This window comes from Lynx rufus, unplaced genomic scaffold (genome assembly GCF_022079265.1).
Source record: "Lynx rufus isolate CCGP_SWC_20201006 ecotype Redwood Valley unplaced genomic scaffold, mLynRuf1.p SCAF_4, whole genome shotgun sequence".
NCBI classification, from domain to species: Eukaryota; Metazoa; Chordata; class Mammalia; order Carnivora; family Felidae; genus Lynx; species Lynx rufus.
Window position 1 is genome coordinate 3862042 of NW_025814856.1, and position 17076 is coordinate 3879117.

The 17076-nt window shown below is 50.5% G+C and overlaps 1 protein-coding gene across 1 annotated transcript in view; it reads right to left on the reverse strand.

Annotated features, from left to right (window-relative positions):
• Positions 1-567: 567 nt before the first annotated feature.
• The window catches only part of LOC124524010 (complement C3-like), a 44905-nt gene continuing 28396 nt past the window's right edge, over positions 568-17076 (reverse strand). The window contains exons 22-41 of the mRNA XM_047096004.1: positions 15194-15260; positions 14997-15083; positions 14217-14420; positions 13706-13781; positions 13250-13409; positions 12238-12336; positions 9373-9529; positions 7754-7926; positions 6173-6331; positions 5970-6029; positions 5763-5853; positions 5594-5645; positions 4201-4288; positions 4043-4120; positions 2212-2317; positions 1923-2012; positions 1715-1798; positions 1074-1157; positions 847-982; positions 568-750 (exon numbers count right to left, since the gene is read on the reverse strand). Coding sequence (XP_046951960.1) covers positions 609-750; positions 847-982; positions 1074-1157; positions 1715-1798; positions 1923-2012; positions 2212-2317; positions 4043-4120; positions 4201-4288; positions 5594-5645; positions 5763-5853; positions 5970-6029; positions 6173-6331; positions 7754-7926; positions 9373-9529; positions 12238-12336; positions 13250-13409; positions 13706-13781; positions 14217-14420; positions 14997-15083; positions 15194-15260 — 2193 coding nt within the window. The 3' untranslated portion in view covers positions 568-608. The remainder of the gene's footprint in view (positions 751-846; positions 983-1073; positions 1158-1714; positions 1799-1922; positions 2013-2211; positions 2318-4042; positions 4121-4200; positions 4289-5593; positions 5646-5762; positions 5854-5969; positions 6030-6172; positions 6332-7753; positions 7927-9372; positions 9530-12237; positions 12337-13249; positions 13410-13705; positions 13782-14216; positions 14421-14996; positions 15084-15193; positions 15261-17076) is intronic.

Sequence of the window (17076 nt, forward strand, 5' to 3'; positions counted from 1 at the left end):
GCCCAGTTCCGATCAGCAGACAGTGAAACCATTTGCCTGTGGCTGCTGCCCCCCATGCAGCTCAGGTGATGCTGCGACCACAATACCCCCTGAACCGCCCCCCCCCCTTCAGCCCTTGAATGCTGACTCATGCCTTCCCCTCCCTGGCTCACTGATCGACAGTGGAAACTCGCCTGTTCTGCCTTGTATCATCACCTCCTGGGCAAAGCCATGTGGAATGCACACAAAGTAGTGAATGGAGTTGTAAGCGAGCTGCAGATGAGGGGCAAGTGGGGAGAAGGTGAGTACAGGTGGGGAGAAAGGTGAGGACCCAGAGGAGGAGGCAGAGGACACACAGGTCACGATGCAGGTGGAAAGACAGCAAGTAGGTGAGCACTTGGCGCAAATGCAGGTTCACTTCAGACTACGTGCAGGTGCAGTGCAGGTGCATGTGGGCACGGGCTCCCCGGGGGAGGAAGCAAACGTGCAGGTGATCCACAGGGAGGAAGGAGTTGCAGGGGAGGAAGCAGGGGATCACAGCTGCCTCTTCCTCCCTCTCCAAGACCTTCTGACTTTGGGAGACACATGAACTCTCAGTGAAGCTTTATTGTGGGGACTGTGGGCAGGGGTCAGTTGGGACAGCCAAAGACAACCATGTTCTCAGCGAAGTTGGCCAGGTCTTGACACAGCTTCTCATTCTCCTCATCCTGGCATTCATCAGACTCTGGCCACAGCTCCACCCAGGTGTCCTTCCTGATGATGTAGCTGATGCTGGGGGGAGGACGGCAGGTCAGGATCAGGGCAGGGAAAGCATGGGAAGGGGCGACCCACTGTGGGGGGTGGGGCATGCACAGGGCTGACACTCACTTGGGTTTCTCTCCCCACAGGTCGGCGGACATGCCCCACATGAGGTAGTGTTTCCCCTCCTGCAGCTTCAGGGCTTCTCTGCACTTAACGTGGCTGATGAACCTGCGCTCCTGTCCAACCTGCACCTCATCAGAGCCTGGAAGGGACGGACAGGGACGCTGAGTGGGGGAGGGCAGGGAACCAGCAAGAAGGAAGTGGAAAGACAGAACACAGACTGCAGGGCTGACCTGATTTGATGATCTGCTCGACAACCATTACGTAATCATCAAAGTCTTCTGACAGCTCCTTCTTGAGAAGCCTGGTCTTGTACACTGATGGGGGAGGAGGGGAAGGACGGTGGGGTCACGGGCAAGGGGGGCTGCGGGGACCCTCAGCTGCAGGCGCACCTGGGTGTATGGCGTCCCCAAGCAGACACATGCAGGGTCACAGCCACACGTGCAACAGTCCCTGCCCCCCAGTAGCACACCTGCCACATGTCTTCCCACAACCACCACGTCACACAGCCACACACGGCCATGTGCACAATTACACTCACCACAGTGGAGTCCTATGCATAACTTCCCATCCACTATCCCCCACAAGCACTGTCTCTCATCTCCATGGCTTGGCACGACTACAATGTCACACACACAACGGGCAGACGACCATATCCGCTCTCACACTGGCTGCACACCCGGCCGACTCATTAGCGTGGCTCCCCATGCACTCATGGCCCCTCATAACACATTTACACCCACACACACATCGGCTGCAACCACAGGCTGACGTATAGCCATATGCAGCCAGGGGCACTCACAGCCAGTCACACACACAGCCATGGCCACACAGTGTCGCTCACCCAGGCACCCACGTGCACGTGCCCACTCACCGTAGTCTACTCCTGGTTCACAGGCCTTGTCCAGACGGTCGTCCAGGGTGATCTTTTCATCCATCGGGTGCATGAAGCAGTTCTCTGTGTGGTGGATGAGTGGGGGACATGGTTGTATTACATGCGTTGTCCAGGGCCCCCCGCCCCTGGGTCCGTGTGGGTGTCCACTGGGTGTGGGGCCAACACTTCCTGGAAATTTTGTGTCCACCCTCACCACATCGGCACACGTCTGTGTGACAGTGCTTGCTCCGCAATCCGTCTTTTTTGTCTGGGTGGTAGAACCGGATGCAATTCTCATCTGTGGGCAGAGTGGCAGGGAGGTGTCAGAGGGCTAGGGCCTCCAGCCCAGAGACCCAGGGGCTTGGATTCCCAACTCCAGTCCCTCAGACCTGGAGAGGCCAGGTCCTCAGCCCTGGGACCCTCAGGCCCCCGCCTCGCACGGATCTCTTGGACCCTAAGGCCCCCCAGGCCCCCCAGACCCTAGGTGGGCTGCTCACCCAGGTTGTAATAGGAGTACACCTTGACCGACCCGGGCTGGATAAGCCCCACGTTGAAGTACTGGTGCACCTTGAAGGTCAGACAGTCCTCCTGTTCATGTGAGATCTGGGGGGAAGGAGGAGGCTGGTCAGTGGGGCGACAGGTCGTGTGAGATCTGGGGGGAAGGACAAGGCTGGTCAGTGGGGCGACACGGAACGGAGCCCAGCATAGGGTCCTGGGGGTTGAGACAGTGGTGGAGAAAGTGAGGGAGCAGGAGTCTCCACCAAAAGACTGATGAGCACTTCAACACAGCCATTTCCACTTCTCCAATGCTTGAAGCTACATTATCCCTGTCAGCTTCCTTTCCTAGTTCAGTGTGGCCATGTGATTGAGTTCTGGCCACCAGACTGCTGTCTCTGCCCATGAAACATCCATGGTTAATGGTACTGAATTCTATTTTTAAAAGTTGTTATGGGATGGCACCAGGAGGGCATAGTCGGTTAAATATCTGACTCTTTATCTCAGGTCAGGTCATGATCTCATGGGTTTGTGACTTTGAGCCCCACATTGGGCTCTGCTCAGACAGCACAGAGCCTTCTTGGGATTCTGTCATTACTTCTCTCTGCCCCTCTCCTGCTTCTGTTCTCTCTCTCTCTCTCTCTCTCTCTCTCAAAATAAATAAACATTAGAAAATTGAAAAGAAAAACTTATTGAGAGGCTAGATCTTAAAAGTTCTCATCACACACACACACATACACACACACACACGTGTGCATGCATTAAAACTATGTGAAGTAATAAATGTGTTAAGTAAACTTATGGTGGTGATCATTTCCCAATATACACATACATCAAATCAGTATGTTATGCACCTTAAACTTACACAATTTTATATGTCAATGATACCCCATTCAAGCTGAAAAAATAAAGACAAAGAAAGGGAGAGAGAGAAAAACAGAAATAGATATGCATAGACAGGTGTACTGGAGGGACAGGCTAGCACTTAATGAAGTTGGGTAGAGAGTATATGGAACTGTGTTTTACTGCTCTGCAATTTCCCTGTAAGGTTGGAATCCTATAAAAATTTAAGTGCACAAAAACTCCAGTACAAGAAAACATCAACCACTAGCTCATGCACAATCCTCTTTTCTTCCAGGGAGGAGGGGTCCAGCAGAGGACTCTAAGATCCTAGGGATTGCAGAGCCCCAAGAAGGAATGTGAGCAGATCCCTGACTTAGTGTGTGGAGCAGAAAACCCTTCCCTTAGCCTCCCAACTGGACTTTACCTGAGTGGGAGGCACAAGACTCTTGTGTTGGGACCCTCATATTCTTGAGAGGCTTAATACAGCAGCTAGTGTTACTTATGCTGACTAATATGGGGTGAGGGGACTTTGGGAATTTTGGAAGTTAGCAGGGGGCATGTGAGGATAGAGAAACGGAAAGATGTAAGTAGGGGAGAGGAGGAAGCTCAAGTCAATGTTAGAGAGGAAGGCAGTGACAGAAAGTCAGATGGAGAGCAAACACGGAGAGAGAAAACCCAGGGGGTGCGGAGCAAGGGGAATGCTTTTCAGCAGTGAGCACTTTATTTTTTAAACCCAAGTGGCTCCTTTCAAAAGTTGTTTAGGACTATGATGAGAAGTTGGAGGAAACAAGTGTAAAATGAGGTTAGAAGGAGACTGGTCAGAAGGTAAGCTGCTTAGAAAAGATGAGAGGACCTGGGTTGTCCACCTTCTTTTTATGCCCCTTCCCTCCATCACCCAGCAGCACAGACCCCTCACTTCCTAGACTGGGCCTGGTGTGGCCCAGAAGGAGGCCTGCCTGGTAGACGTCAGATCCCCATTGGAAGCCTTACCTTGTCCAGGTAGATGGTGAGGGTGTTCTTGTTGTTCATGTCACACAAAGAGAGGTATCTTCCAATGACGCTGCTCAACTGGGGAAAGGTAAGATTTGTGAAATCGTCCTCAAACCCCTGCCCACTGATGCCAGCCCCCAAGCCCAAGCCCTTCATACCAGGTCAAGGTCACCAGTGTCAGGAGAAAAGCCAGTCATCATGGATATATCCAGGATCGACATGGTAGCATCCTGGTCTCCCAGGTACCTGAATAGGGCAGGGAGAGGGCACTTGGGTCCCAGGGTAGGGTCAGCCCTGGGGCACAGTGTCTGCACAAGGGGGTCTGGTCAGAGACTGGGGTTACTGGTTCCCACACAGCAGCACAGAAGGATATTAGATTGTGGGAAACACTCCCCAAACGGAATAAAGGAAAGGCAGTGTCATGGTCAAGGTGACTAAAAGCTCAGGCTCTGGAGCCCCTTTGCACGGGTTCAAATCCCAGCTCCATATGACATTTGATGAGTCACTTGACCTCTCCATGCCTCAATTCGTCCAGAAAGTGCAGACGAGAAAATGTTACCATGGCCTAGCTCGATAACGCCAGGCCCCCAGCACCAGGGGACATTAGTCGTAATTGCATAAAGTACGAGTACAAATCTTGTCTCTGGATCTTGGGTCCACCAATCATTGTGCAAATCACAGACACGCATCACGGTCAGTGACCAAGCACGTCATTCCTTTCAAAGTCTGTCTGTGATGGGGCACCGAGCAGTTCATGCACAGACAGCAAGGCCTGTGGTTGTGGCACTTCCTTATCTCCCAGGGATAAACCGCATGACGTTTCACAAAACTGGTCAACTGGCAGGGGGATCTGCCAGCCAGGATGAAAGGCAGCAGAGAAATGAAGACACTGGAGGCAAAATTTGAAAGCACAGAAACGGAGTTAGAGAAGGAGCAGCAGACTGTGCGAATGTCACCCTTGCTGCCATTGGAGGGGCCGACCGGCTCTCTTGTGACATCGGCCGCTCAAAAGATTAGAGTTGGAAGCTGACCTAACTTAGAAGGGAGCGTGACAGTTCACTATGTCACAGGAAAGATGCCTGCTCAATCCCTACCCCAAGTGACACAACAGAAGGAAGACCCACGGCACTTTTGCTAAGTGTTTTACAAAGGAGAACAAGAACTGCTTGTTATCTCCATGTTCTAATGTTGTAGTTTACAGCATGCTAAGCAAATTCTCATGTTCCTGTAATTTCCATTTCTCTGTACCTTCCTAACTGGCAGTTTGAGAGTTCTGAAGCTGTGATAAAACGCTTTAAAGGTCATGCAACAATGGCAACTTCCCCCACTGATTTGTTGACAGTGCTTGAATAATTTCAGGTTATGGGGCCATCGCTCGTGTTGGACTGCCAATGCAAAGTGAGGACTGCCTGGGGTACCCACCTCCTGGCAGGTACTTCAGACAATACCAGATGCACAATATGCTCTTAGAAAGGATTAGGTCATGGAAAGGAGAAGTCTTGCTATAGACAGAGGAATGGCCAAGATGACCCCCAGTGACCCATCACTTACTTGGCACAGATGTCAAGGATCATGGTGTCCAGGGCTTCCTGAGGCCTCTTGACTAGAAACACAGACAGAAAAATGGGAGGGGGATGTCCCTGGGTCCCAACTCAGGAAGGAGGCAGACATTAGAATGAGGGCGGGGGAAGGGTAACAGGTAGGGTCTTAACTCTTTTACCATCTTCAGGAGCTCGTCGTATATCAACCCTGAGGTCAAACTTCTTGCAGGTGTGTTTGCTTTTGAGCTTGGCATGGTACATTGTCACCACCTGGTGAGATCACAGGGCAGTGCAGTGTCAGCCCACTTGAGTTGAGAAGAGCGTCCCTCGGGGCCAGAGGGGCTGAGAGAAGGCGGGCCAAGCTGGTGTGTGTTCCTGTTCCTTACCGACAAGGTGCCTTGTCCTTTCCCTTTAGCTGTTACTACAAAATCCTCATTTTTCTTGGTCTGCAGGGAGCAGGGAGAGAAGAGAGAGGATTTGGGAACCAAGCCTTCCCCTGGTTGCTACAGTCATATGCCCTATTTCTTGCCTGTGGCAAACACTGGTTGTTGTGGAGGGGGACGGCAAGCGTTTGGCTAGGCAGTTGTACCTCTGCTGACCGCTGGAGGCTAGCAGATTCCCACAAGATTCTGTACTTGATGACAGAGCTGTGGCTGGGCAGTTGGATGGACACATCCAGATTCAGGTCCTTGTGGTCAGGGACATCCTTCTGGAATTGGGCCAAGGCTTGGAACACCATGTAGGTGGCCTAGAACCCATGAGAAAGAAAGAGGGTGAGCCAGGAGACTGAGAAAGTGGTTAGAACCCACTGGGGAAGAAAGAGCCTCAGATCAGAGGGAGGGGGCTACTGGGACTATAGCTTAGGACCCCCTGCCCCAGAGAAGGTGAGGATAAGATTAGGGGTTGTTAGACACTGAGGACGTGTTCTTGATTCTCCAAGGGACAGGGGTTTAGACAAGATCCTGGAAACACTGAGAACAAGTCAAAAAACCAACCAGAAATTGCAGGCATAAGACTGAAATTGAAACTGAGAGTGTGCCCAGGCCCATCCAGAGGAGAGTCTAAGACAAGGGTTTGGAGTCACTGAGAATGTATATAGAATCTGTTTGTGTCAGAAGAATGAAATTGGAGCCTGGGAACACTGAACATATGGTCTAGAATCCAAAAGGGATACTGAGAATGTGACTGATAGCCCTCCAGAAAGAAAGGGGTTCAAACTGGAGCCGGAAGCCCATGTCCTAGAACCCACCTTCCAGATGGAGACATTGGATGATGTGCTAGAATAGCCAAGAACTTGGGCTAGAATCCAGAGTAAGACGAATTAACACTAGGATCGTGGTGGAACTGAAAAAATGGTCTAGAGCCCAAGGAAGATATGAGCTAACACTGGGAGCCAGGTACAACTGAGATCCTTTTCTAGAAGCCACCGGAAGATATGGGCTAACTCTAGGAGCCTGTTGGAACTGAGAACCTGGTCTAGAACCCAGAGGAAGATATGGGCTAACACTGGGAGCATCCTGGATCTGACAACATGATCTTGAACACATAGGAAGATATGAGCTAACACTGGGAGCCAGTTGGAACTGAGATTATGGTCTAGAACCCATGAGCTAATACTGGGAGACTGGTAGACTGGAGAAGCTGGTCTATAACTCACAGGAAGATTGAGCTAACACTGGGAGCCAGATGCAACTGAGAACATGGTCTACAACCCACAGCAAGATGTGCACTAACACTGAGAGCCTGGTAGGACTGAGAAACTGGTCTAGAACACACTGGAATATATGAGCTAACACTTGGAGCCTTGTCGAACTGAGAACATAGTCTAGAACACACAGGAAGATATGAGCTAACACTGGGAGCCTTGTCGAACTGAGAACATAGTCTAGAACACACAGGAAGTTAGGAGGTAACACTGGGAGCCTGGTGGAACTGAGAACATGATCAGGATATGAGGAGCCTCAGAACACAGCTTGAGCATTCAGAGTGTACTCTAGAATATGCCAGTGGGATCACAACGAAAAAAGCCTGATCTCTCAAATCCATTCCAGCCACTACGGTGGCGGGACAGAAGGACGGGCCCTCTTGGTCTTAACATCTTCTCTGGGAGGCCGGTGGGAAGCCAGAGGAAGTAGGCATCCAGGTGCATGGGGGATATGGGGTCACTTGCCTGGGTGGAGCCATATCTGTGGAGAATACCTCCGTATTCTCTCTGCTCTTTGAGCCAGTTTGCGACGGGAAGCACAGAGTCGAATTCTTTGAGCACCAGCAGGGCCAAGAGGGCATAGGATGTGGCCTCCATGCTGTAGAGCTTCTTGTCAGGCTCCTCCCACTGTGTCTTGTCTGCAGAGAAACCCCCCAGTCCCCCATGCTCACTGCGCTGTCCAGTCTTGGGATGGCTCAAGAAAACTCAGAAAAAGACTCACAATAGACTCCTTGGTGTTCAGGTGTCCTGACTGACAAGAGTTTGTGAGGCCCTCCCTCTGTCTCTCAAAACATCATGTGCTGTCCTGTCCTAACACTGTGATGCTCTATAGCAATCTATTTACTCATTTGTTTCCTCAACTGGAATGTGAACCACGTTGGCAGGGGCTGTGCTGTATTCACTGCGATGTCCCAAGTGCCCACGAAGGCACTTGTGGCAGAGATCATCATTAAAAAGCATTCCCTCCTCAGGGACACCTGGGTGGCTCAGTCGGTGGAGCTTCCAACTTTGGTTCAGGTCATGATCTCACGGTTCAGGAGTTCAAGCCCCACATCAGGATGTCTGCTGTCAGCACGGAGCCAGCTTTGCACTCTCTGTCTCCTACTGTCTCTGCCTCTCCCCTGCTCATGCCCTCTCTTTCAAAATAAATGAACATTAAAAAAAAAAAAAAACACTGCTCCCTCCTCCTGGGCACACAGTTGGACTACATCTCCCAAAAGTCTTTGCAGGCAGGTGCAGCCACATGACTGAACTCTGTAAGATGGAATGGACACTGGCAATGTTAGGGGCCCCTTCCATGCCTGGTCTACCTTCCTTAAACAATCCACCTGACCATTTCCCCTTATGCTTACATGGAGTGGATCCCAAGCACCCCGTGGTGGCAAAGTCATGAAAAGATAGAGGCCCAGATCTCCACATGACTGTCTGGAAGAGAGCTGTCCACCAACAACAAGCTTCCATTGTGCTAAACCACCTCAGTATATGTACTGACACATGTTACATCAGTGAGTGCAAACCTGATGCGGTATATTACCTGAGCCAATGATTAAGTGCTCACTGTGTGCTGGGCACTGTGCTAAATTCCCTATGGCATTATCTTATCTAATCCTAATTACCCTTGAGATAATGACGACAACAACATCGGAATAGAGCTCTCACTGTATGCTGGACCTTCTACCTGCATTACTCCTTCAATCTTGTCAACCACCTATGATGTAAGTATCTTCTTCAGATGAGGTCCAGGGAGGGTCAGTGACTTTTACAAAGTCGCACGGTGAGAATGTGGCAGAGGGGGATTTGAATTTGGGTCTGTCTGATGTCGGAGCCCACGTCCTTGTTCCTGTGTCATAGCAAGTGCTCAACACACACTTGTTGAATGAATGATGCCACGTTCTTGTGTAGCTTACAGTGAGGATTTCTCACACCTCAGAGCCATTCACCAAGCAGGACTTAGCACCATCCACTCCAGCTCAACCTGAAGCTGCCCATCCTAGCATAGCTTAGAGCCACACATGCCAGCTCAAGATGACCACCCCCAAACCCTGGCCATGCATGCCTCTTTACCTCACCAGGCTGCCACTCACCTGTGGCTGTGCTCAGAAATTTTTCGAGGAGGTCTTTCTCCAGTCTTCCCAATTGGGCCAAGGCATAGCCTGCAATGGCCACAGAATACGGTCTCCGCAGGTTCCTGTAGTGGGCTTCAAGATAATCTCCTGCTTTATCCATGCTGCGCTCCAGGCTCTATAAGAAACAGGATTGGTTTCCCTGGTAAGGTGGATATTGCTGCCACAAAGAGCTGGTAAGGATCACACAAATGTCAATTTCTGGGTGCGAAGATGGTTTCTGTCCCTGGTACATATTTGTTTAGGATGTTTTTTTTTTCTTTTTTTTTGGGGGGGGGCAGGTTTCCAGACATTTTAGTATGCATGAACTGCCTTGTTTCTGAGTAACTCTGATGTGCCTGGGACAGTTTATATATCCAGTGGTGTTTTGGTAACAGTTGAGCACCAGCTCTCCGGAGTGTGTATGGGGGCCAGGGGTCTGTTTTATCGCCTGCCGATTACTGTGGTGTAAATGCTCCCACTGTGGGAAATTTCAAGCTATCAACGTAATGGCCCTGAACATAAAGGGGAGAATATGTGTCGCAGATAGACACTCATGACCTAGCATGACCCAGCTTCAGCACCCCACTGGGAAACCTCTTCTCTAATCATCAGCTTCACAGCTAACACTTACTATATGGCAGTCACACAGGCAATCGCTGAACTTCAGGATCCTATGGGGTTGGCAATATTTTCATCATCATCTCTACTGCACAAATGACAAGATTGAGACCCAGAGAGCTGATGGAAGGAGGAAGACATGATGTGCAGCGTTCACAAACTTTCTTGGTGTAAATATTACCGTGGCCAATTTCAAACTATGTGGAGTCAGTGAATGCAGAGTTGGGGGGAGGGGGGCAGTAGCACAGAAGTAGATAGCATTTCCACCTTATAGGTACATAACCTCGAGATGGATAGATTTGTCATAGATAATGAGGGAAAGTAATAAAACAATCAGGAAGTGATGAGTTTTGAGTGTTTCTTACCTTTGCTTTTAATGCTTAGTGTTTAGTCTAAAGTCAGTTTACATAATTTGCTTGAAAAGAATGATTGTGTTTAACAACTAGCTTGTGAAAGTCCTGGAAGTTTCATGGTTGGCTTTCACAGACTGATCCCAGCACACTTTTTTTTTTAATGTTTATTGGTATTTGAGAGAGAGAGAGAGGACACCAGCAGATAGACAGAGACAGAATAGAAGCAGGCTCCAGGCTCCAAGCTGCAAGATGTCAGCGCAGAGCCCAATACCAGGCTGGAACTCCCTAACAGGGAGATCATGACCTGAGCTGACATCAGAGGCTCAACCGACCAAGCCACCCAGGCACCCTAGTTCCAGCACACTCCTGATCTGCACCCCAGCAATCTGCTTCTATAGCCTATGCTATGCTCAGTTATACTGTTGTGGTAGGGCCCCTCCCTAAGGAAAAAAAGCAAAACAAAAACAAAACCTCAGGCAACCTGGCTATAAGAGTACTTGACATCCCTCATGACCCTGTAACATGAGATCCCTTGATCAGACTGCATGTTTGTGTGTTACCATATATGGGAGACAAAGGAGTAAAAGATATGTAAAACACTATGCCACCTGGAGTTAGGGGCTCAGTTCTTAGGGTATAAACCCAACTGAGCCTGCTGGCACGAATAAAGTTGCTTCCTGGAAAATAAGCGTCTATGTCACGACTCTCTCTGCAAGAATCCTGCTACAGTGTTGCCATTTTGTAGAAGAAAATGTTGGTGCCTTGCAGCAGAAACTAATCCTTTCCCAGCTGCCCAGCTTCCCTGCCCAGCTGCCTGTTCTCCATCTACTCTTGACTTTTGCAGAAACTTCGGTCTTTCATTCATTGGCCACGGTGGAAGCAGCCATATTTGCTCAGTAAGACCTACTTCCTGGCCTCAGCTGATTGGACCAGGTATGACCACCTGACCCGGGGTGGGCCAATCAGAATTTCCCCTATGGGTATCTGAAAGCTCTAGGTTTGGTCTGGCTATTTCCCCAAGGAAGGCAGCCAAGTTCTGCTGGGCAGGCTGGGTGGCAGGGAGAGAGGAATTATTGGCCCCAGAACGGCCTGGGTCCCTCTGAGCCCCTCAAGTCAACAGCCCTGTCCCCTCTATCTTGAGTCTGATGAAGGGAGGGGCAGCTGCCTGAGGTAAAATCCTAGGCTCTCCACCTTGGCAAGCTAAGGTCAAACAAACCACTCTCAAACCCCAGGACAAAGCAGAGGGAGTAATTGCAGAGACTCTCGGGAGTCCACCTTTCTAAGCTTCTCTGCTTCAGAACCAAAACCAGAGGAAAAAGAGACAGCCATGAGCCAATATTTGTAATCACTTCCTTTTTGGGGTCATGGGCCCCTTGGAAAATTTCCTAAAAGATCTCCTGAACTAAGAGAGTAGCCTTGATGTGTTCTTGGGTCTGGGTTGTGCCTTTTCTTCAGGGAAGCAGCAAGGTATGCTGCACTGCTCATGTAGCAGTGATGGGGAAAGCAGGCTGAGGGGGCTTTTGTTGAAATTGGCTGACACTCTCTGGACAGGGTAAAGCAGGCAGAAAGGACCCATTCTTTGATCTCTTTCTGTCTTAGTTTTCTCCCCTGTAACCTGGGGATAAGAAGAGTAGCCTACGTCTCGGACTCTCAGAAGGATTACAGGACTTAGCATGTGCAGCACTTAGATGAGCATCTTAGTTAAATGCTCAAAAAATGCTGGGAATTATTATGGTTTTATGGGCATTATGGCTGCTGTGGTGGCTGCTATTGCACTGGGAGGACAGGGATTCACCTGAATGTAACACCTCACCCACCAAGGTGATGTGCCCTGGGTAGGGAGGCGAGAAAGAGAGGGTGGGTGGACACTTACGTTGAACTGATCATTGCAAATATATTTAGCCTCTTCCAATGCAATGAGAACAAAGGCTGTGAGGGACACATCCTTCTCCTTATTCTCCTGGTAGCCACCCTAGAATGGGAAGCAGGAAATAAGGATAGTATCACCACTATGTCCCCACATGCTGACCAAACCTCTTGTAGGGTCAGCAGGTCAAGGCAGGGGTGAGAATCTCCTCAGTGTCTCTCCCTAGGTGGGCCACACTCTTCAATATTCACTCATTCAGCAATTGTTGCTCATGCTGTGGAAAAGATGGTGGGTAAGAACCCAACACCAGTCCCACCCCCACAGTGCTCCCCATCTAGTAGGGGAGACAGACATGAACCAATTGGCTCACCAGTAGACATATCATAACAAATTGGTGAGTGCGGTGCAGGAGGAGAAGTGGATGTGGCAGTGAGATTGGAAAGTGGGAGTGTGACTCAGTTGGGGAGATCAGGAAAGATTTCCCTGCAGGATGACCAGGGTTGGCATGCCAGACAGGGAGAACAGCATGTGAAAGGCCCTGTGGCTGGATAGAGCAAGGCTCCTTTCAGTACAGATGGCATGTGGATGGGGGTAGGGGGATGGTGTGAGATTGGAAGTCTGAAAAGTCAGGCTAAGGCAGTGATTCTCCACCTTATGCATGCATCAGCATCATATGGCGGGGGGTGGGGGGCTTGTAGCAACTGATTCCTAGGCCCTCCTCCTGAAGTGTCTGATTCCTGAATCTCGAGTCCAGCTTTAGAAAATACATTTCTAACTAGTTTGAAGGTGATGCTGATACTGCTGCCCTGGAGACCACATTTAGAGAACCACAGCTGTGAGTTGTTCTATATTTTCTGAATGAAGGGGGAGGGACTTCTGTTTTGCACTAGATTCTGAAGGCCTCTAGTCTTTCAGATGGAATACTGACATTCTCAGCCAAAGGGCTAGCCTTTCTCCTGTCTATCCTGTGACTACAGCCACCCCTCCCCCCAGCCTGCCCTAAACCCTTGCCTCTTACAGTCATTTCTTGGTCAATTACGGGCGAATCTTCCTGGAAGACCCCGTCGGGTTTCTGCCTCTGCAGGATCAGCCATCTGACAGCTCCGCAGATGACATCGGCCTGAATGACAATGAGATTGGCTGCCAGAGAGAAGACCTTGACCACGTAGGCTGTCAGCCTGTGGGCGGCACAAAGCGTCAGCCAATCGCCTCCGGGATCCAGAGACTGCCATTCCAGGAAACCAATGAGCAGAGAGGGGCGGGGCCTACAGGCTGGCCCGGCTGGCCCAGCTCCCCCACCCAAGGCAGGCGCCAGCCTAGCCACAGGGGGCGCTTGATGTCCACAGGCCACGTGGCAGCTCAAGGTGGGCGGCTCATTGGTGTGGGCTGAGGGTCCATAGCATAGGGCCCTTCGGGCGAGACCTGGTGGGACCACCCAAGGCCGCCTTGCTCAGTGGGGTGCCAGACCACTCACCAGGTGCTGGCTTTCCGGTTCTGGAAGGCTGCAAAAGCCGAGTTGTCTTGTCTGAAGGCCAGCTGCTGGGAGTACCCTGCAGGGAAGCCAGAAGTGTCTCCAGAGGAGCAGGGGCTGAGTGGAGGGGCTCAGGGGACAAGGATTCTCTGAGGGGCGAGACAGGGGTTCAGGGAGGAATGAGGGGGCTCAGGGCTGAGCAGGGAAGTCTGCTAGAAGAGCGGAAGGGGCTTCTAAAAGGGGAAGGAGTTCTCAGAGGAGAGGGGTTCAGAGAGGTGAAGGATCTCAAGGGGGTTCAGGGCAAGGGGGCCTCAGGGAGAGAGGGAGTTCTAGAGGGCTCAGAGGGGCCCAGGGTCTCAGAGAGGGCAAAGGTCAAGGGAGGTCTTTGAAAAGAAGGGATCCTGAAAGGGGAGGAGCTTAGAGGAAGGGCGTGGCCTGGAAAGGGGCCTGGGTCTCAGGGAGGACCCTGCTCTGGAGGTAGCTGGAGCAGAGAGGGTCTCCCAGGCAGACCCACCCTTTTTGATGAGCTGTAAGGCTTCCTTTCGCTTTGTGGGTCCCAACTTGTCCCACTGCTCTGTTTGGTCCAGGTAATGGACGGCAATGACCGTGGGCGTCATGCTTTTCATGTTCTGCTCCCCGGAGCCCGAGGGGGTCACGATGAGGTTTTTCAGTCGCTCCGCGTCAATGGCATCCTCAGTCAACTGAGCCACCGGGGTCCCTGCAACCGGGCGGGAGGACGGGGCTCAAGCAACTCACCCACCATGGGGTGGGGTGAGAAGGGCCAGGGCTGTCCCCAGCGATCCCAGGCTCCAGGCAGCCAGTGCCAAAGAGGTCAGGGGCAGTTGGGGGCTGAGGGGATGTGATGGTAGGAGGTACGAGGTGGGGGTAGGGGAGTGGGGAGGGTGTCTACATTTGTAGGGAAGGGGGTCTTATGCTTCACACAAATCTGCTCCCTGAGCCTCTTGTTACAAGTGGCAAATTAATTCCAGAACAATCGTCACCAATACTTAGATCATGCTTCATGCTGTTGCCAGGCGCTGTTCTAGAGAAACATCATACAGTATCTCATTTAATCCTCTCAACAAGCCTTTGATATAGGCTCTATCAGCAAAGGCTATTTGCTGAACTAAATACTGCCTGGAGCCTTCTATAAAACAGATCAGGGAGGTGGCCTGCTGTTCTAGCTGTAGTGGAGGCAGGGGACGCACGGTAGCATATACACCCAGAATTCGGAGAAATTAGGCCCCCTTCTCCAGAGCTGTGCCTTCCTGGGCGAGGGTCAGTGGCAGCTCACCTTGTAGGAGGATCCTGGTCTCTGAATCTGTGTCTGGTACCTGGTCACGGAGGTTTGTGGCGTGGATCTCTGCTCGCTGCACTCCGTCTGCCAGTGGAATGGGAGGGACCCGTGGCGTCACCCTCTCCCATAAGGCCCTGCCTCACCCCCTACCCCCGACCCCCCAGCTTTCAACCCTTCTGCTGTGGCTGACTCACTTCTGCCCCGGTTTTCTGGATCCAGTGTGTGAACGGCCACAATTTTTTTGACTTTGATTCCTTCAGGCTGAACAGTGTTGGGATGGGATGGGGGAGGGGGAAGTCGGGTGAATAAAAGAACAGACACAGCTCATCAGCAGGGCATGGGCACGATGGCATCACCCATCCTAGTTCTGTGACTGGGAGTCAGTTTACCCCCACTGCCTCTCAAATGTCCTTAAAAGAAAAGAATGTGCATAAAGTGCTGAGTACAATGCCTGGCACTTAGTAAGCGCTCAGTTAAACTAGGGGCTATCTTATTATCAATGTCCCAAGTGAAGCTCTCCTTCCATGCTGGACTGCTGCTGTTTGTGCCCTTCCATCACACATTCTCCTTGAAGCTGGTACTAATGCACACCTTTTCCTTTGGAGACCCAGTCTCCTCCATGGCATGCTGGTAAACATTTGGTAGCCATCTCTCCAGGAAGAAAAGATCCTGATTTGTGGCACTGGCAGTTTCCATCCTGCGAACATCCCTGCCATGATAGATTTCAAGCTACCAGCATCAGAGGGTGCAGAATTGGGAGTGGTGGACACACTGTCTCTGGGGAGCGCCGTGCAGGCTCCAGCGCCCTCTTGGGTTTCTTCCCATGTTGCCACACTGAGCCACACTGGGACCCCTGATAAAAGGGATAATTAAGATTGTGCTCCTGGGGGTGCCTGTGCGGCTCGGTGGAAAAGCATGGGACTCTTGATCTTGGGGTTGTAAGTTCAAGTCCCACATCGGGCGTGGGGATTACTTAAAAATAAAACCTTGGGTCACCTGGGTGGCTTAGTTAAGTGTCTGATTTCAGCTCAGGTTATGATCTCACAGTTCATGAGTTTGAGCCTCATGTTGGGCTCTGTGATGACAGCTCAGAGCTTAGAGCCTGGAGCCTGCTTCAGATTCTCTGTCTCCTTCTCTCTTAGCCCCTTCCCTGCTTGCACTCTGTTGTCTCTTTCAAAATATGTAAATATTTTTTTAAATAGAAAAAAATAGGGGTGCCTGTGTGGCTCAGTCGGTTGAGCATCTGACTTTGGTTCAGGTCATGATCTTGCAGTTCATGGGTTCAAGCCCCGCATCAGGTTCTGTGCTGACAGCTTGGAGCCTGGAGCCTGCTTCCGATTCTGTGTCCCTCTCTCTGCCCCTTCCCCGCTCATGCTCTGTGTCTCTCTCTGTCTCTCAAAGATGAATAATCGTTAAAAAAAATAAAAAATAAATAAAATCTGTTTAAAAAATCCGAGTTTGGTTCTATTAAAGTCAGAGAAGAAATATTATGGTAAATTCTGGTATGAATATAAATAAGACATTTCACTGTAAAATAACACTGTGAGTTTTAAAGCATTTGCTTTTCAATGTTTCAATATTTTTTCAATTACTTTAAGTTTTCGGGGGAAAATTAACCACCAAACAATTTCAACCATTAAAAAAAAGACACGTGGATGGCAGCCTTCATTTTTCCATTAGCTTCAGGCTCCAATTATGGTTTGACTTGGCACTGTCTGTATTTAAAATTTGATCTTTTGTTCATCACAGGTTTTTTGGCATTAATTTTGATTCCTTACAATAGTGCGTTAAAAGATTGTTACCCTCATGACCTCACGTTTTGCTTGAAAATATTAACAAAGATGATAGGAGGCTTTTATTTTATTTTTTTTAATTTGATGTTTATTTTTGAGAGAGAAAGAGACAGAGTGTGAGTGGGGGCAGGGGAGGGGCACAGAGAGAGGGAGACACAGAACCCAAAGCAGGCTCTGTGCTCCCCACTGTCAGTGCAGAGCCCAACACAGGGCTCAAACTCATGAGCTGTGAGACCATGACCTGAAGTCAGACGCTTAACTGACTGAGCCACCCAGGCACTCCA